This window comes from Budorcas taxicolor, chromosome 5, assembly GCF_023091745.1.
Source record: "Budorcas taxicolor isolate Tak-1 chromosome 5, Takin1.1, whole genome shotgun sequence".
NCBI lineage: Eukaryota > Metazoa > Chordata > Mammalia > Artiodactyla > Bovidae > Budorcas > Budorcas taxicolor.
In genome coordinates, this window is record NC_068914.1 from 21,189,042 (window position 1) to 21,210,307 (window position 21,266).

General features: G+C 35.3%; 1 protein-coding gene across 1 annotated transcript in view; it reads left to right on the forward strand.

The window, feature by feature from the left end:
• Window positions 1–21,266, forward strand: part of HERC4 (HECT and RLD domain containing E3 ubiquitin protein ligase 4) — a 123,956-nt gene that overhangs the window by 9,210 nt on the left and 93,480 nt on the right. The window contains exon 3 of the mRNA XM_052639676.1: window positions 21,081–21,240. Within this exon, the coding sequence (XP_052495636.1) occupies window positions 21,081–21,240 (160 nt within the window). The remainder of the gene's footprint in view (window positions 1–21,080; window positions 21,241–21,266) is intronic.

Genomic DNA, 21,266 nt, shown 5'->3' on the forward strand with positions numbered 1-21,266 from the left:
ATCTAAGTTTAGTCTCATTTTATTCTTTTGCTGGGTGTTACTGTTTTGAAATAACACATTTTTAGTTTTTGATGGTTTTATTACATATTCTTGGTCGTGAAATCAGAAAATATAGGGAAAATAAAAATCAACCATAATGCTGTCATGCACAGATAAATACTGCCGTCATTTGACAGTTTTTCTGTATTCATATATTAACATATTTCTGATTATGGACTGGGAATATGTTCTTGTTTCTCAACTATTTTTCAGTAATAATTGAGTAACAATTTAGTAAGTATATCTCTATAGTTTTAAAATACCATTTTAAAATGATATTATGGTGGGGATGTTGTTAATGATTATTTAACATTTCATTATTTAAATATACCAAAATTTGTGTTCTTTTATTTTCTGGAATTTGTTTCCAGATTTTTGTTGTAAGTAATGCCACCGCAAACATATACATCAGTTTAGTCTTTATTTCCTCCCCGTTTATTTCTTAAGGAGAAAGAACATCTTTAATTTTAGCATATCTAAAAGGAACAATAACAATTTATTTTTAAAAATTAACACAGTTTTGTCTCACTTTACAAAGTTGATAAACTCATTAGAAAATACTTATAAATGAGACTTTAAAAATATATATTATTTGATAAGCTTCTAAGTGTAATGTGATCATTATCATTTAAAGATCTAGAAGGGAAGAAATATTTTAAGTACATAGAAATGCGTATAAAATATGCTGTGTTATAAATGCATAAACAGAGTGCTGTGTTGAGATGAATAGTATAACCATTTGGGATGGAGTGGATTGTAGATGAGTTTCTAAAGGGATGATAGCATATGAACTGGAAGAATATATAGTATTTCAAGGAGGAAAGAATGAAGAAGAGTGCTTTATAGGTAAAGCACCTCAAATGGAAATAGGCAGATATGAGGCCTATTGAGAAAACAGTAGTTCAGTTAACTGAAATGTCTGCAAATAGTGAGCTAGAAGGTTAGAAAAGTAAAATTGAGGTCAGATTATAGAGTTAATGAAGTTAGGAAGCCTGAATTTAATTTGGTAGATACCTTTTGATATCTGTAGTTTGCAGTAGGTCATATCTGGCTTTTATAGAAGGGAGAGAATTTGGAGGTAGAGAAACTAATTAGACTATGAGAGTAGCTCTTTAAAACAAGAAGGAAGCATGAGATTAGGGAGACAAAGAATGGATGGGCTTTGGTAACCAGATGGAAGTGAATGGTCAGTAAAGGGAAGAGCCAGGTGGAAAGAGCCAGGTGTGATCCTTGGTTGAATCATGAATAGAAATAGGGAATCCTGGAAGAGGAGGAATGTTAACTGTTTTATTTTAGGAGGAGAGAGAAAAGGTTTGGTGAGGTGAATTGTGTTTTGAACTTGGTAACAATATTTAATCAGTAAATTCAGTACTGTAAGTGAGGAGAAAGAATAGAACTCACGGCATGAAATGTTTTATTTAAAATTTTTGTTTACTCTTCGGTTCATAGTAGTTTAACATTCTCCTTGGTTCCAGCCTTTTAAGAAATTAATAATCCACTAACGATACTTAATTTTGTGCTTTTGAAGACTGTTTTAAAGTACCTAGCAATATAACACCTTTGTAAATTTGAAGTAATCTAAATGGTTGCCTACTCTATTTCATCTGTTTTGTAAACTTGAATTTTTATATATAGATAGAACATTTATATTTGTAAGGTACCATTTGATAGAATGCTTATTTGAGTTTTATTAATAGGTTCATTTGCATCATCTAACTGACAAAAACCTATTAGTTAATTATGTCTGACCTTATGATTTCCAGGTTTTATTGGAAACAAAGGTTTTGAAGTCACAAGATGTCACATAGAAGTTGTGAAATAGTTGAAAGCTGAAATAGTTTTAACTATTAATTGTGTGTGCGCTGGCATGTAGAGCCCCTGAGAAATGTGCCTTCTGAACTAATGATCTTGCTTTTGTGAAAGGGAAATGAAAGAGAGAAAAGGAATAAAGTAAGGCTAAAAGAGACCCTAAGCAGAATTTGGTTGTTCCAGGTCTTAGTTGTGGCATGTAGGATCTAGTTCCCTGCCTAGAAATTGAACTCAGGCCCACTGCATTGGGAGCCCAGAGTATCAGCCACTGGACTACCAGGGAACTCCCTACCAGGTTTTAATTTCAGAAGGAGAGCTTCTGAAAACAGTGGGAGGAAATTTTGGTTCTTTACCTATAAATTCTTTAAAGGAGTTTGTGATGGCTTCTCATAGTTGATCCCAAGTATTTATGAATCAGCACATGTATACTTCCTGATTTTTGATCAAGGTATTCCTCAGCTATAGGTGACATAACTAGACTATCCAACAAGAATGAACTTTGTGGACCTGCACTTATTTTTTGAAGAATAATTAGGTAAAATTCTGAAAGGTTGCTGTTACTTCTGCCTGAACCTAAGAGTATTTCTGCATTCAGCTGGGGAGCTGAGTAAGCCTCTGCTACTAGGAGTAAGGGGAGAAGGAAATACTTAGAAGTTAATATGACAGTGTAAGGGGGAGACGAAAGATACCCACCTTGTAGTTGGAGAAACTTACTAATGAGATATATTATTTAGAATATATTAGGTACTAGGATGTGGACATTTGAAAATAACAGTAACCACCATTATGTGCCAGGCACTGTGCTAAATCCTTTATACATTATCCAAAAGCATTAAATCCATCCTGCAGAGTACAGTTAGCTCAGTTTTCTAGGTGAGGGAAATAGAACTTCAGGAGGTTAAATAACTTGCCCAAAGTCAAAATTAAAACCATAGGGACTTCCCTGGTGGTCCAGTGGCTGAGACTGTGCTCCCAAGGCAGGGGGCCTGGGTTCAGTTACTAGTCAGGGAACTAGATCCCACTTGCCAGAACTAAGACCTCAAACAACCAAATAAATAAATATTAAAAAAAAAAAAATTCACCTGGTGAATACCGTAAAGGAAGTCTTTGACAAAATGGAGATAACCTACTGAACGGGAGAAAATATTTGCAAATGACATGGCCCATGAGGAATTAATACTCAGAGTATATAAATAGCTCATACATTTCAGTATCAAAAAGCAAACAACTTGATTTAAAAATGGGCAGAAGACCTGAATAGACATTTTCCAAAGAAAACATCCAGATGGCCATCAGGCCTGTCTGATGTAGAGAAAAGATTCTCTACATCACTAATCATCAGAGAAATGCAGATGAAAACCACAATGAGTTATCACCTCACACTTGTCAGAATGGCTACCATCAAAAACACCACAGATAATGTGTTGGCAAGTATGTGGAGAAGACGGAAGCTTTGTACACTGTTGCTGGGAATGTAAATTGATGCAGTCATTGTGGAAAGCAGTATGGGGGTTCTTCAAAGAAAGAAAAAAGGACTACTGATTCTACTCCTGACCATATATTCAAAGAAAAGAAAACACTAATTTGAAAAGGTACATGTAATCCACTGTTCACAGCAGCATGATTTACAGTCACCAATATATGGAAGCAATCTAAGTGTCTATCAACAGATGCATGGATAAAGAAGATGTGTGTGTGTATACACAGACATGCAATGGAATACTACTCAACCATGAAAAGAATGAAATTTTGTCATTTGCAATGACATGGATGTACTTGGATGTTATGCTTAGTGAAATAAGTCAGATAGATAAAAACAAAAAGTACAATATTACTTCTATGTGGAATGTAAAAAATAGTGAATAAGAAAGAAACAGACTTACAGATACAGAAAACAAACTAGTGACTACCAGTGGGGAGAGGGAAGAGGGGGAAGGCAAATAGGGTTAGAGGCACTTCTATGTATGACATAAGCTATAAGGCTGTATGTGCAGGATAGGGAATATAGCCAATAATGTATATATATTATATTTACATATATTTGTATGAATAGATATTAATATAATTGATAATAACCATAAATGGAATATAATCTTTAAAAATTGTGAATCATTATGTTGTAAAGTTGAAACATAATATTATAAATCAGCTATACCTCAATTAAAAAACAAAACCAAACCTAGTGGAAAGAAAGTCCAATTAGATAGCAGCAATCAAAAGTCAGTACTTAACAATAGCAAAAAAAGATACAATGACTTAGGAACTACCTAAGAAATGTGCAACACCTTGAATATAAAGAAGACTTGAAAGCACTTAGGAGGGATACAGAAAGCCTCAGTAAATGGTAACCACATTTGTGGACAGGCATGCTTAACCTACATAAACCTATCAGTTTCTCTAAAATTAATGTCAGTTTAATGTGATCCTAATAAAAATACCAAATGATTTTTTTCCCCAGGAACCAGACAAATTATTCTCTAGTTCATATGGAAAAAATAAACCAGAGTAGTTAGGAAAATTGAAAAATATGAGCAGAAAAAAAGAAAAATATAGTTAATAGCATGTTTTAATTTTAAAACCTTGGTAGTTAAAACTGCCCTACATGTGGACATTTAAAACCAATGAAACAATATAGGGCCCAGACATAAGCATGGAGAAAAAAATCCAAGTGAGAGAGATTCAATAAGTGACCTTGATATAAGTAGGAGCATCATCTAGGAATTTAAAAAGTTGGATTTACCTCATGCCATGTATATATTGGATAAATTCCAGATGAATCAAATATTTAAATGTAAAGGCTATAATGATAAAAATGTGCTTGAAGAAAATGGACTGATTTTTAAAAAATTATTTTGGAAATTTGTGAGGAGGTCCTTTTGGCAAATTAAGCACTCATCTTCTGTACTGTCCCTCTCCTTGCCCTTACTTCAGAAATTGCAGTTTTCCCTGTAGGCCACATGGGAGCCTTGATTGAAGACATTGTGTTCTGTCTGAAGAGTGTTTAAGGTTTCCAATAAAATGTACATCCCTCAAAAAAAATTGTTTTGTTGGAGTCAGGAAATACTTTCTGAATTGTGAAGAGGCATAGAAAATATAAGTTGCATGGAAATAAAGATAATTTTGCTAGGTGGAAGTCACTGTAAACAAAGGTAAAAGACAAACAGGAAAATATATAGAGTTTAATATTTATTAAAATCAAAGTGTAAATCTCTGAGATACAAAGCACTTCTAAAAACTGATGAGATGAAAACAGCAGAATGGGCAAAGGATAGGAACAGGTGCTTCACAGAAAAGGATGTACAAATGACTTTTAAACCATGAGTACTCTTCAGCCTCATTCATACTAAGAGAAGTGCAGAAGACCTGTGTTTGACTGGAGTACCATCTCTGCAGTGAGGCTGTCAGTAAATAAGTGTTCATAGGTTTTTATAATGGCTATTTTGTCATCATATATCAGAATTACAAATGTACATACCCTTTCTTCGAGAAATCCAAGAGTATAGCTGTTGATTTGATAGCTACATTTGTATATATACAAAGTGAGTGTTACTACAGGATTGTTTATAACAGCAAAACATTAGAAACAACATTGTGGGAAAAATAAAACACAACATTGTGACAGTCTCTGTGTACTGAGTTGCTTCAGTCGTGGCTGACTGTGCGGCCCTATGGACTGTAGCCTGCCTGACTCCTCTGTCCATGGGATTCTCCAGGCAAGAATACTTCAGTGGGTTTCTATGCCTGTCTCCAGGGGATCTTGCCAACCCAAGAATCAAACCCACATCTCTTAGGTCTCCTGCATTGGCAGGCGGGTTCTTTACCACTAGCGCCACCTAGGAAGCCCCAGCAGTGTTGTGTGTTAGTCACTCTTTCATGCCCAACTCTGCATGGAATTCTTCAGGCAAGAATACTGGTGTGGGTTGCCATTCCCTTCTCCAAGGGGTCTTCCTGACTCAGGAATCGAACCCAGGTCTCTTGCGTTACAGGCAGATTCTTTACCATCTGAGCTACCAGGGAAGCCCCCGTGACAGTCTGTTGGGAACTGGTAAAGTAATTTAGTCAATGTAATGTAAATACTATGTAGTTAAGAGAATGAGGGAGGATTTTGCACATTATTATAAGATAAATTGAGTGAAAAGAGCAAGGTGTAGAACATTGTGTATAAAGCTATATTTTGGATTAGAAAAAAGATATTTGTATTTGCTTATAGATACTCTTGCCTGCGTACTGGAGTGGGCTGCCATTTCCTTCTCCAGGGGATCTTCCCGACCCAGGGATTAAATCCAGGTCTCCTGCATTGCAGGCAGATTCTTTACTGTTCGAGCTACCAGGGAAACCCAAATAAAAGGGTAGGCTCTGAAATTAGAATGCTTTGGTACAAACCCTGTACCCTTTTGGCTATGTTATCTTGGGCACTTACCTTTTATTTTTTAGCTGTTATCTTGGGCACATAGCTTAGTCTTTTTGTGTTAAGTATTCTCCTCTAAAATGAGGATAATCATGCCAAGGGTAGTTGTAGGGATTAAGTGAGCTATCACACTGAAGTGCGAAGAACAATGCCTGGCATGTGGAAAATGCTCGGTAAATGTTTTCTTAAAAGAAAAGTAAGTCTTACACTGAAGTAGCTAATATGCTGTTTCTGTATTTGCTTTGAGACAGACAATATCTTTTTATTTATAACTGAAACTCAGGCATTTATTCAACAGATTATCTACTTTGTCCTAGACATTGTGCTCATCATAAAAGTATATACTTCATGCTTAGTTCTCATTTACCTTGTTGAAACTCATATTAAAAAGTTATACTCAAATTTCCCCAAAATGTATGTCTATTTCACTTAAAGGTAGTGTTGTATTGGAGCAAGAAATAAAACCTTTACTGTTAGAATTTAAAGATCCATAGTAATAACAGAAAAAAGATTATTTTTTTGTTCTTGTGAGAATTACATAAATGATAGAAGTTAGATTCATTGTTGATTTTCAAAAGTTTAATGAATACTTAATTTGAAGATTTCTTAGTCTATTCAGGCTGCTACAACATAAATAATGTAGTCTGGGTGACTTACAAAACAAACACATTTCTCTTGGTTTTTGAGTCTGGGTAATCCAGGATCAGGGTGCTGAGATTTGTTATCTTTTGAGAGCTTGCTTCTTGGTTCAAAGGTGGCCATCTTTTCATTGTGTCCTCATATGGCAGAAGGGTGAGGGAGCTAACAAAGGACACTAATCTCATCAATGAGGGCTTCACCCTTAGGATCTAATTACCTCCCAAAGGCCTACCTCCTAATACTGTCACATGGGAAGATAGAGTTTCAGTGTGCATTTGGGAAGTGGGGGCAGGACACAGGTACTCTGTCTATAACAGAAGGTATAGTTTGTGTACTGGTAGTTTGAGGAACAGACACTTAAATCATTTTTTTTTTTTTCTTCCCTGCTTATCCACCCTTTCAAACCTGCCCTTCCCAAAGTGATAAGCAGTCTTTTAAATTGAAAATAAATGCATTTGGCTGCAGCTTTCTACTCTTACTTTTGCATACATAATTATTTTAATACGAGTATGCCTAAATTTATTTGCTTAGTATGTAAAAAGGCTGTTAATAAAAAAACGGGACATTTGCTGCTTATATTGTGCTTGACTGTGGGAAAAATTTATACATTAAGAAAATCAAGAAAGATAAATAGGCATTTCTGAGATTATAAAATATGAAGATATAATGAGTTTTAAAATGATAAGATAAAATGTGGAGAACAAAAAAGGAACAGTTTAAATGGAGACCACTGTACTATGAGTTAGCTGTCTCCAGCTCTCTACAACAAACTGCTGAAATAGCCTCTCTTCCTTATTTATTGATGCTTCTTCCATTCACTTAGCTTTAAACCTTAGATTTACCTTAGAGTCAGCTTCCTAACCTGTAGCAAGTGTTGACTCAGTTGCCAAAATCTTACTCTCAGTAACTTTCTTGTGTCTTCATTGTATTTGCAAGTGGCTAAATATGTTATCTTGAGCTAATTATCTTGTACCCTGGGGCCCGTAGTTCCTCCTATCTCAATTAAAATTCCTTGCTTTAGTTTAGATCATTACTACTCTGCAAGAATTGTGGCAGTAGCTTTCTACCTGATCTCCCCATTCCAATTTATCCATCTTTAATCTTTCTAAGGCATATTTCTGTTTCTGTCTTGAATATTGCCCAGATCAAGTGCCATCTTATACATCTCTCTGGTGTGTCATAAGAGAACTTAAGTCATATATTTTGCACAGTATCTAGTACAGTTCTCCGTCATTCAGTAAATTAGTAAGTTGCATTGCTAACTTCGTGTTATGTAATTATTTGGGTAAAAGTCTTCTCTACCATGTCAGTTACTGCCGGTTAAACACCTTGTCTTACATATCTTTATCACAGAAGAAACACAAGGTGTTGAATGAACACAATGACCATTTTGGTGGATGTGCCATAGAAAGGGAGGAAAGTTACAGTTAAGACTCTTTTGTTTTGGTAAGTTTGTGGTCATCAGCTACTTTATAATGAAAAGTGTAAAGTTTATACCTGTTCTAAGAATGTACATATTGGAAGTGGTAAGGTAAAATCATTGTGGCTGTAAGGGGTAATGAGAATGAGGCTCGGAAGAAGTTGGTTATGCTCACTGATTCTAGAGAGAGGAGGTCAGTGCATGCCACACATAGCTGAGGAGGAAGATACCAAGGTAATGAGGAGGCAGAACTCAGGGGAGATCTTAAGACTGTAGCCTTTATTGAGGTTTTCCAGGGAGAGGCAAACTGGACAGAATAAACAGTTAAGAACTGATTAATTTGGTTAATTCTTCCAGGCTTTGTTCTATAGGATAGGTTTCTTATTTCCTGGTACCTGATTCTGGGATGATTTAAGGTAAGGGAAATTCTGGTTTGGTGTGTGAGAATTAGATAAAGATATAGTTGGTCGAATAATCTCTGGTTTGGTCAGTTTTTGTATGAAAGGCATTTTGGTAGGCAAGTTCTCTTTAGGGATTTGCCAGTTCTGAGAGGGTTTAACTCTTCTGGTGTCTGTAAACCTGTTCCCCCACCTTTCCTATGTCATCAACAAGAATAAAGAAAGTAAGAAAATACAGTTAATTGCCTCTGAGATTAATGAATTCCAAATATACAAGAAAGAATCTAAGAAAACACAGAACAAAAAATCCGCCAGTAGATTTTGAGGGTTCATTCTTGCTGGTCTTAGAAAGAGATTAAAATAGCTGTTTGGTTGATATATTTATATGGGAGTCTTTTTTTTAAAATTGGAATCTTTATATTTTAGTTTTACTTCTTTCTGCTTCAAAGCACTCAATTTCAGCAGTTCCTAGCCATCCAGAAAGGAATCCTGAAGAAAAAATGTTGTGAAGCCCTAGTACTTTTACAGTTCTAAGTATATTTTGAAAGTAAATTATTAAAACATAACCTTGTTTAAGTATTATAAGCAAAAAGACAGTTGTTCAATAGGGAAATGTTTATATATCTTAGTGCCTTTGAAGTAGGGATGATGGTACACCTGCCTTATCGTGTTATGAGGATTAAATGAAATTAAATAAAGTGCTTAGCACAGTGCCAGGCACATAATAATTTCTCTGTGTATGTTAACTGTATACCTGTATGTAGATAAGAATGCATAAAAGGGGTATGGATTTGTAAACATATCCATTATAAAGAATTTTTAAATCTAGTTAGTTACATCTCCATATGAATATTACTGTGTACTGTCAGCTAAGACATGTAAGTTACTGTATATTTTGATTTTATCAGAAAACGTACTATAAAGTTTTCATGACGATGAGTTGTACCATTCCAAATTCCTATTGATAATTATTGGTAATAATTTTAGAGAATAAGCATTTTCATTAAATGTTTTATGTTTAGGCTTTATTTTATTCTTAATTTTTCATATTTTATGATCATTATATGATTATATTAGTGATCCTTTAAAAAGTGTCAGTAAACAGTTTTACTTTAGGAGTAGGGAAATAACATGGGTGGAGGAGCCTGGTAGGCTGCAGTCCATGGGGTCACGAAGAGTCAGACACGACTGAGAGACTTCACTTTCACTTTTCACTTTCATGCATTGGAGAGGGAAATGGCAACCCACTCCAGTGTTCTTGCCTGGAGAATCCCAGGGATGGGGGAGCCTGGTGGGCTGCCGTCTGTGGGGTTGCACAGAGTCGGACACGACTGAAGCGACTTAGCAGCAGCAGCAGCAGGAAAATAACATGCCTCGAGTGAAGTAGCCATTTGGTAATTTGTTAGCTCTGTCACATAATTAGCAATATCATTATTTATTAAAGTAAAAAAAGCATTCTGAATTATTGATTGGTGTTATTCACTAATCCCAAGTAGTTAACGTCTTCATGTTTTAAAAAAATCAGACTCATAAAATACATCAACTCACTTTTACTTGTTCAGTTAAACAGTTGAAGAACCATGAAAGAAAGAAAACCACTGGTAGATAATCAGTGTTGACAATTTAGTATTTCTTTACCCAGTCTTTTTTATTTTAAATATTCTTGATTTATCTGGTTGTGCTGAGTGTTGATGCTTGGGCTTTTCTCTAGTTGAGGTGAGCAGGGGGCTACTCTAGTTTTGGTACACAGGCTTCTCATTGCGGTGGCTGCTCTTGTTGCAGAGCCTGGGCTCTAGAGTATTCTGGATTCAGTTGTTTTGACACGTGGGCTCAGTAGTTACAGCTCCTGAGCTTTGTAGCCACTTGCTCAGTTGCTGTGGCACACGGGCCCACTTGTCCTTTGGCCCAAGTTGTCCTCTGAAATCTTCCGAGACCAGGGATTGAATCGTTGTCTCTTGCATTGGCAGGTGGATTCTTTACCACTGAGCCACCAGGGAAACCCTATTTTCAGTCTTTTCTCTGCACGTATACTGGGTTATGTGTGACATATTTTTATATACGAATGGAATTATGCATTACCTTTTAAATTTCATAGTATAGCATTTTGTGAACATTAAATTTCTAGAGATAGATATTAAGTGTGCTCTGCATTGGTTTAGTTGGAGTTTTGTGTTATTCAGGAGGGAAGGGGAAAATCTATATTGTAACTAGTGAAGCATGGTAGGCAGAGGCTTTTGAAACTTAAGCTCTGACTGAATTAAACATTTACTGAGTAACTGAAATGGAGGTTCTTAAAATTAGCTTTTTATCAAGTATGTCCTTCTGACCTCCAGTTTTGTAATTGTTATTAATGTGACTGTGCTTGTTGCTAGTCATAACTATTGTTTTTTAGACCCTGATAACTTGAGCATTAAACATCAACCAAGATTTTTGTTCTGTGTATAAAACATTGACAGCTTTACAAATTCAGTTGAATTCGTTTTTTTTTTAATTAAAAATATACATAGGACTTCATTCAATTTATATACCATATTAAGAGTTGAGATTAATTGTGGCCTTTGGTCATGCTTGGTAATTGTACTTTTTATACCAGATAGTTTCTGATTTATGAATGAATTGTTTTTAAAAGCTAAATTTTTCTTTACTCATTGAAATACTTCTGCATGTCATAAATAGGTTTTCAAACCACATTATACCTAAAACACATTATACCTAAGTATAATATTTTGTCAATAATTACATTTAACCTTTGTAACATTTTCTGTAGAAAAATTCATATACTTGCATATTAGAATTTATTTCCACCCATCATCTATCGTGGCTTGTTTGGCTCTCTTGCTTTATTGGTTCCACAAAGCTTAGGATAAATTTTTGTGAGTAACATTTAACTTAACTGTATATCACATTTTAAATATGAATAATACTTGACTACTACTGTCTCTTAGGGAAGAAAATGTATCAGTCTGTGTTAGTTACTACCCTAGTATTTTGATTTTGGGAAACAGAGGACATTTGTTCCTATGGGATTTGGGTCATTTATAATTTGGGGACTTCAAGTATCTTATGGAGAAGGCAATGGCACCCCACTCCAGTACTCTTGCCTGGAAAAGCCCATGGATGGAGGAGCCTGGTAGGCTGCAGTCCATGGGGTCGCTAAGAGTTGGACACGACTGAGCGACTTCAGTTTCACTTTTCACTTTCAGGCATTGGAGAAGGAAATGGCAACCCACTCCAGTGTTCTTGCCTGGAGAATCCCAGGGACGGTGGAGCCTGGTGGACTGCTGTCTATGGGGTCGCACAGAGTTGAACACGACTGAAGTGACTTAGCAGCAGCGGCAAATATCTTAAAAAATTCTTTTTTTCTAATTACTAACTACTTTTTTTCTAATATATTTCTATAAGTTTTTAGAAGTTACAGAAATGTTGTAAAAAGTAGAAGCCACTTTTTCCCCTACATCCTAAAACTGAGTACTGCTGTTTTTTATATTTTCATAACTTTATACCTGTATTAAAATACATAGTCCTGTACACATTACATAAAATGTTGTGGTTTGCGTTTTCATTTACTGTGTTTTTATCTTTTCATGTTGTATTATATAGACATTTATTTTAATAGAAGCACGAGTTTCTGTTACATGGATATTCCATATTTATGTACCTGTTACTGGAAATCACATTATTTCCTGTTGTTTCCCAAAAGGAAAGTTTGGGGGTCAGAGGGCCAACTTGCTCTCTCAAAAGCTTTTTTCCCCCCCTTGCACTTGTATTTAAAGATTGCTTACAGAAGTATGTCTTTTGCCAACTTTGAAAAATTGTTTGGCATGAAAATAATGTAATTTGAACTATTAATAGAGACTTTAAATTTCAAAGTCAAATTTTTCTGTGATTGAATTATTCAGAATAAGTTGTTTATTTCTGTGGACCACTTTTAAAATACAGATGGTGCTACTTGGCTAACTTGACAGGAATGTTTTGAACCCAAAAATATTTAGGTAAGTATATTTGTTTGTTTGGGCTGTGAAACAAAATATCACAACCTGGGTGGCTTAAGTAACAGAAATACATTAGCACAGTTCTGGAGGCTGGAAATCGAGTATCAAGGTGTCAAGTAGGGTTGGTTCCTCTTTTGTTAGGACACAAGTCAGATTAGGGGCCTACCCTGCTGCCATCAGACCTCATCTTAACTGATTACAGCCTTGATGACCACTTTCCCAAGGAAGGTCACATTCTTGGGTACTGTGGATTATGACTTTCAGCATACGAATTTTGGGGTAACCCAGTTTATCCCATGGCAAGATTTTGAAATCTGTAGATGAAACAGGATACAGAGTAACATGATAATGTATTTTCCTTCAAATAGCTGTTTTAAAATTTTGAATAAGATGCAGCTTTTAAGAGAAGTTTGTTGTGAATATGTTACTAACGGGTTTTCCATAGTATTACCTTTATAACCAAAACACAACTCATTTTTTGCTTACTGTTTGCACGGTTTCAAGGTTCTCAGAGCATGCTATTGGTGATTATATCTTGAAAGTGAAAGTCGCTCAGTGGTGTCTGACTCTGTCCAGGATTCTCCAGGCCAGAATCCTGGAGTGGGTAGGGTTTTCCTTCTCGACAGGATTTTACCAACCCAGGGATTGAACCCAGGTCTCCCTCATTGCAGGCAGATTCTTTACCACCTGAGCCACAGAATACTGGAGTGGGTAGCCTATCCCTTCTCCAGCTGATCTTCCTGACCGAGGATTTTTTACCAGCTGAGCTATCGGGCAAGCTGCTGTTATCAGGTTAAAACCCATTTAGCAAAAGACTCTTAATAGACCATCTTGTATATCTTGTGATTGGTTGTCTAGGAAGAAGTGTTTATGTATATTGTGTTTAAATCAGAATGGATCACGGTCAGTCAATACTCATGGAGCTTTTCATGGTGATTCCTGGACATGCACATGCAGAGCTGCAAAATAAAAGTAGCTTCCCAGCTGAGGTTCAACAAAGCAGTGCTTTGCCTTCCTGTTACAATATGTCCTTTTTGCAGTATATTTAGTGCCACATTTTTTGCATTTTTGTACCTTTTCTTGGGCAATTTTACTGTTTAAAATGGCCCCTGTGCATACTGCTGAGGTTTTGTCCTGGGCACAAGAATCCTGGAAAAAATTCATTGAGGCATGAGTGTATGGTGTTTTGGCAGTGAATTCAGTGTTAATGAATTACAATGTATATTAATTAAGATGTCTTTAAATGGAAACACAGAAGGTTATGAATGATCTATAAAGTGTTGTGATAAGAGACTTGGAGACTTGTAACACCGTCATCTTATATTTTCCCGAGGGGCAGTGATTCAGTATTGGCTAAATAAGGATTTGTGGTGACTTTATGAAACATAACTACTGTGAATAATGAGAATCTCTATTCCCAACTAGACTAAAGAAAATCACAAGCGGAACAGTGGTGGGGTTTCTTAAAAGGGTGGTGCAGTGGTGAAATAAACCATCATATTTAGCATTTTTTTTGTATATTGTGCAGAGTTTTAAAATATCTTCGAAGAAAATGTGAAAGAAGTTTAGAGTCGGTTTTTGTCATTTTTATTTTTCTCTTTTTGTACCTTTTGTTAGCCACAGTTGAGAATGAAAAAAAAAAATTTTTTTTTTCTGTCCATAATGGCAAAGAGAAGAAAACTGACGGAGGAACATGTACATAATTATAGGACAGATCAGAAGGTAAATGTAGATACGCCACTGTATGAATATGGTGAAGTCGATCCTTTAAATGAACTCTTAAAAGAGTGAATCCTGGAGATGATATTCTACATGGATTTTCACAAACTCAGGAATTGAGGAACATGTTTGTTAGATCCCAAAGGAAATAGGTTGTTCTTAGTTACTTGCTCAAATGGAAGGATTTTGTCACGTAACGTTTTACAGTAAGAACCTGAACCTTTTGCTAAAAGGATGTGCAACCATATTCTTTCTTCTTTTATGATGTTTGTGCAGCAAAATGATGTACAAATGAAAACTGGCATTAGGTTAAACATTCTAATTAGTTTTTATAAATCTAAGAATGACAGTGTTTTGGATTTATGGGGCAAAGATGTCCTTTTTCTCCTTAGTGGAATGATGCACCATCAGTTTTCAGAAATACTGCATTTTAACAGTGCAAGTGTAAGAAGAACCAGAAGTAGCAATGAGCTAGGACTTGTTAGATTTGTGTTTGGAGTATATCTTCCTGACAGTATTTACAGGATGGGAATGTTACTTCTCTCTAGTGCTTTATCTTTTTTGTTTTTGCTCCTGTCTCTGAAAATGTTTTTTTTCTGCTTTTCTCAAGACAGTCTCCTATTGTTTTAAGTTTTCTTTGCCTTTTTCTGCCGCCTCAAACTAAATGGTCATTTTTTCTTTCCTTAAAGAGAAATATTGTGAACTCTAAATACTGATATGAGCAGTGTTACATTTCTCAAATTTTTCTGTGAACATTTTGAAACATAAAGAAAAGTTGAAGGAATAGCACAGTGGCCAACAGTTAGCATTTTGCCACGTATTTTTATCTGTATGTATTTGTATTTTTTAAAAAAAATGCCTTTTTTCTGAATTATAGTCAATTGTAATAAGCTTGTGCTACTTTAAACCTTTCCCAGCAAGTTTAGCATCATATGTTCATAATTCTAACATCTTCCTGTAGCTCCCATTTATCAAAGGAATAATAGTTTTTTTTTTAATGGGCTTGCTTGACAGGTTTTTCTTTTGTTTTCTGCCCTCTTATATTTCCTCCTTATATTTCCATACTCAGCCTAAATTAAAGTGAATTTAATTCTCGCTTCTTCCTCCCTTTTCTGTTTCTTTGGCCTTGAAAGGCAAATGTATTCAATAGCTTGGTGATTAAAACTTTAATAGAGTTAGCATAGTACCTAGTATATAATAAACACAACAAATGGTAACTGTTTAGGGTTCGTCTGAGTTGTTTTTCTCATACAAGACATCAAGCCAGATTTTCTAGTGAACTTTTTGGTTTGTTTTGCTGGATTTATTTATTCTCCCTTTATTCTTGCTTATCACTGATTCTCTTTGCAGGCCATCTTGTTTCAAGCGTTCAACCAGAATTTGTCCTGAATGTGAATGTCTCAGTTTAACATTGATCTGACTTTTCTAGCATACTGGGGAAAAATGGTTCAGCCTTTTAATTTTGATTGGCCATTTGGGGAAAAAAATAATTTAAAAAAATTGTACAGAGAACTTATTAGTTTGTATATTTGTTGTCTGAAAAGCCTGTGTTAAGTACTTCTTCCAAGGTATATAATAGTTATTTATACTCCAAATAGGAATCTTAGTAATTTGATGGGACTCAAATTCTAAGAGAACCAAAGTTATTTATCTTGAGTTTTTAGTATGTAGAGGAATCTTAAAGAGCTCAGTTAAGTTTTAGTGAAAACATTGGTCTTGATACATTGCTTTAATTATTTTCTTTAATGTTTAATTTTTAAAATTATTCAAATTTGAATAGAGAGTATATTCATGTGGTTCAGAAATCAAAATAAATACACATTGAGAAGCTTTGCTCTTATATTTCACCACCCTATTTCCCTCTGTATCCACATCCCTTGTAGCTATAATAAACATAGGTAACTGTGACAGAAAATAACAAATCATGTATGTTATTTCACATCTTGATTTTTTTCCCTCCCTTGATAATATACCCTTGAGATCTTTCCACACCAGCTTGCAGCATTTCCTCTTTATTTTTCAGAGCATAGAATCCCAGTGTGTGAACAAAATCCTTTATTGATGGATCTTTGGACTATTCCCAGTCTTTTGTTATTTTATACAGTACTGCAGATATATGTAAAAACACACATTCACACACATGCATATTTGTATATTTGTATGCTTCCCAGGTGGCGCTAGTGGTAAAAAAACAAAAACCAAAAACCCGCCTGCCAATGTGGGAGACATGAGAGACTCATTTTCGATCCCTGGGTCAGGAAGATCCCCTGGAGGAGGACATGGCGATCCATTCCAGTTGCAGAATCTGTACCTTGCCTGGAGAATTCCGTGGACAGAGGAGCCTGGCAGGCTACAGTCCGTAGGGTCGCAAAGAATTGGACCCAACTGAAGTGACGTAGCACATATGTACACCTAGATTCTCCAACTTTGCCTATGTAGACAAAGGACAAATCAACAAGGAGAAAAGCAGAATAAGTGTATTGCTTTGTGTTCACAGGCGTTAGCACTCAGTAATGAGTAACTCAAGGGGTCGGTGGAACATGGGCTTATATAGCATCTTAAAAGGACAATAAATAGAGAAATAACAAGATGAAAACGGCTTTTTGAGTTTCTGGCTTGGCAGTTTGGGGGGAGGTAAATGTGTGGGGAAACTTAAGAAAGATAAGGGCTATTGAGTAAAGTTTGTTACATAGTTTGTACTGGTGCTGTCTCAGCTGATAAGGGTCTAGAGTTGTCTCCAGTGATTAACTCCTATCCTTCCTGGTAGAGAGGAAAGATAGGGCACCTCTACAGATTTATGTCCTGGTTTTAGGCACATTGAAGGAGAGCAGAGAGCTTTTCTTAGTGGCCTTCAGTTCAAAATAATCCTTATGCCAAAATGGCATATTTTGAGTTGGCAATTCTGCTGCCCTTTAGTACACAGATGTATCTGTAGGCTAGATCTGGAACCAAAAGATAATTGTGTATGTTTTGTTAGGTCTTCACACATTTTTTTTTTTTTCATAAAGGTGTCTATTTTGTGCTTCCACTATGAATATATAAGAGTGCCTTTCTTCCCAACAGATTGTTATCTAACTTTTGAATTTTATGAGATGAAAAATGTTATCTTGGTGTATGTGTGTTTTTATAAATAAGCTTTTTTTAAAAAATTACTTTATAAGAGCAGTTTTAAGTTCACAGCAAAACTGAGTAGTAAGTACAGAGAGTTCCCATGTACTCTATACTACACATATACAACCACCACCACCCCGCCCCCCCCACTATCCAGTCTGTACCACAGGGGTACATTTCTTACCATTAATGTACCTACATTGACATATCATATCATCCACACTCATAGTTCACTGTAACATTGTCTGTGTTGTACATTTGATTGGTTTGATGACTAGATAATGAAATGAGCCCGCCAGGCTCCTGTGACCATGGAATTCTCCAAGCAAGAACACTGGGGTGGGTTGCCATGCCCTCTTCCAGGGGATCTTCCCGACCCAGGGATTGAACCTGGGTCTCCTGCATTGCAGCCGGATTCTTTACTGTCTAAACCATCAGGGAAGCTCACTTAGTATTATACAGAATAGTAATAGTACCATACAGAATAGTTTCAGTACCCTAAAAATTTCCTCTGCTTTACCTGTTCATCCCTCCCTCCCTTTAAACCCAAGCAACCAGTAATGTTTTTACTGTCTCCAGTAAAAGCATTTTCCAGAATGTCATATGGTTGGAGCATACATTTTGTAGCCTTTTCAGATTGGCTTCTTTCACTTAGTAATATGCGTTTAAGTCTCCTCCATGTGTTTTTATGGCTTGATAACTCATTTCTTTAGCACTGAAAAATATTCCACACTCTGGATATACCACAGTTTATTCATTCACTTACTGAAGGACATTTTGGTTACTTCCAAGTTTTGGAAAGAATAAAGATGCTGTAAACATCCATGTGCAGAGTTTTGTGTGGACATAAGTTTTAAGCTCCTTTGGGTAAATGTGAAAGAACACAATTGCTGGATCATATAACGGTATGGTTTGTTTTGTAAGAAACTGCCAAACTGTTTTCCAGAGTATCTGTACCATTTTATACGTCCATCATCAGTGAAGGAGAGCTATTGTTGCTCTATATCCTCACCAGCATTTGGTGTTGTCAGTGTTTTGGGTTTTGACCATTTTAATAGGCTTATAATGGTAGTTCATTTAAATTTGCAATTCTGTGTTGCTATATGACTTGCCATCTTTATGTCTTCTTGGTGTGGTGTTACTTCAGGTCATTTGCACTATTTTTTAACTGGGTTGTTTATTTTCTTATTGTTGAGTTCTAAGAACGTTTAATATATAGATCTATTTTGGGGGAAGGGGTGATAGGTCTTTTATTAGGTGTGTGTTTTGCAGATAATTTCTCCAGTCAGTGGCTTGCCTTCTCATTCTTTTGATATATGTAAACTTTTGTAATCAAATAGAGAAGTATACAAATTAAAAGTTTATGGCTTTATGAATTTTCCAAGTTGAGTGTATTGTTGACTTCTCAGCATAGTTTGAATTTTCATTTCTCTCATCAGTGGATTTGACATTTTTTCATAGGATTAAGAGCCATTTCTGTTCCTTTTCTGTGTGGACAGTCAGTTCACATCTTTTGCGTATTTTTTTCACTGAGCTTCTTCTGCTCCCCCCTCCTCCTGTTTAGTCTTTAAATATTAGGGAGGTTATGTTTTTATTGACATATCAACTACTTTTTCCCTCTTTTTTTTTTAAAATCAGTTGCTTCAGTTTGCTTTTAGTTTGTTTTACTATATTTGAAGAAGTAATTTGAATTTTCTCTAACAGATACATGGCATCTCTTTCTCTTTCCTCACATACTTAGTGTCAGTGTCTTCCAAAATTCTTCCTAGTATCTTTTAAAAGTATTTCATGTTCCCGTGGTGCCTTTTGTATAGCTTTATCTTTGCCTTTAATAAGCCTCCTTATCTCGCTTGTTTTTCTATAGACTGTAAACTCCTTGAGGACTAGAACTCTGTTTTATTTATCTTTCTCTAGTACTTAGAGCACAAGAAATATACAGTAAATATTAATATTTGGCATGAATGATTGTGTCTTCTTTCTTCGATTTTTGGTATCTTTGATTTTATAGCAATTGATATCAAATTTAAGTGTTCTTCCTATATTATTGTTGAACCAACCTATATCGTTGTTGAACCAACCAGTCTTACTCATCCTTCTTCTCATCCTCTCATTTTTTGCTCTTTATTCCATCTCCTTTGAAGATTGTTCTGGAGAGACATTGATTCATTTAGGGGTCCTCTGTGAAAGATTAACAGATCTTTTGCATTTTACTTCTTTCTTCATAATTAAGATTTATGGGAGTGTTTTGATGTAAATAAATGATACCATACTTTTAAGTCCTTTTTTTTTTTTGGGAGGAGGGATAGTATGTTATATATGTTATGTTTTGTTTTCATATGTTTCTACAATATAATTTTATAAAAACATGTATATATATAAAATATACACAAAAAAGTGAGAGATTCACATAGTGAATTTCCATGTACTATTTATCAACTTCATGAATAATGAACTCATAGTATTTTAAGGTAAGTACTTTAAAAGACATATCATTAGAGTTATACAAATTCGTAAGGCTGTCTGAGGGCTAACTTCCCACCCCAAGATGCAGAATAAGTAATTCAGATGCAATCTGAATTTTCTCTGTTACTTAGGGATTGAAACCTCTGTGACGTAATCTGTCTTATTACTGAACAGCTGTATTTGTACACTGAGCTAGAATATGCTTCCGAGGAAACTCTTATTGGTTCAGTTTTAGCAGCTCTGCAATAAGACACTTTCAGTTTATAGAAGACATAGCTTTATTATTAGGCTAAAGAAGGTTAATTTTTTTTAGAGGTTAATTTTAAATGATGTCTTTAAAAAAAACATGTGTACTAGTAAAAAACTGATAGTGCACATCTTAAAGAGACTAAGGAAGCAATTTCATTTTCTTTACTGATTTGTCAGTGGGTATTGACAGTCTTACGAGGGCCAATATTTTAAATTAATTTCTGATTTAAAACTTGAACATATTTTAACCACATGTGGAGTTTTTATATCTTTCACATTAAAATAGCAGCCCATAAACTGAAATTCGTTTGTTATAGTCACATTGCCTTTCAGTTCTCTCCTCAGCATATCTAGTAGATACTTTATGAGATCTGTAAAGAATTTGTTTACTATCAGAAATTGCTAATTCAGATTATTTCATTTGTTTCAGAATCACTCCATAGTAGTATCTCATATGGTAATACATATGTTGGTTATGATTTTATTGTTAAAAAACAGCCTATTTGTTCAAATGATTCCTTTTCAGCTGGACTCCTTTTATTGGTAATGGTTTTGAATGAAGAGCAATTCCCAAGAAAATTTTTATATACCTTTAATTTCTTCCCCCAAATATTCAAGTTACTTAATAATCTGAGTTGATTATGCCCTGTGACATATATCTGTATTTACTACAGTGAGAATTTTGTGTGGAATGTATTTGTTAGGTTTTGTAGAATAACTAAACTACAGTCTGTATTTCAGCATTTCCTTAGCTTTTTTGTGCAAGATGAAGACTATATTCTTATTAGGAGTTTAAAACTAGAACATAATGTCTCTGTTTCTGATTTCTGTAGAGCAGGTTGTTGCCCTGGATGCCCAAAATATTGTAGCTGTTTCATGTGGAGAAGCTCATACATTAGCACTAAATGACAAGGGCCAGGTGTATGCTTGGGGTCTCGATTCTGATGGACAACTTGGCCTGCTAGGATCAGAGGAATGTATCAGAGTACCCAGGTAACAAAGGTGACTGACAAAGGGGT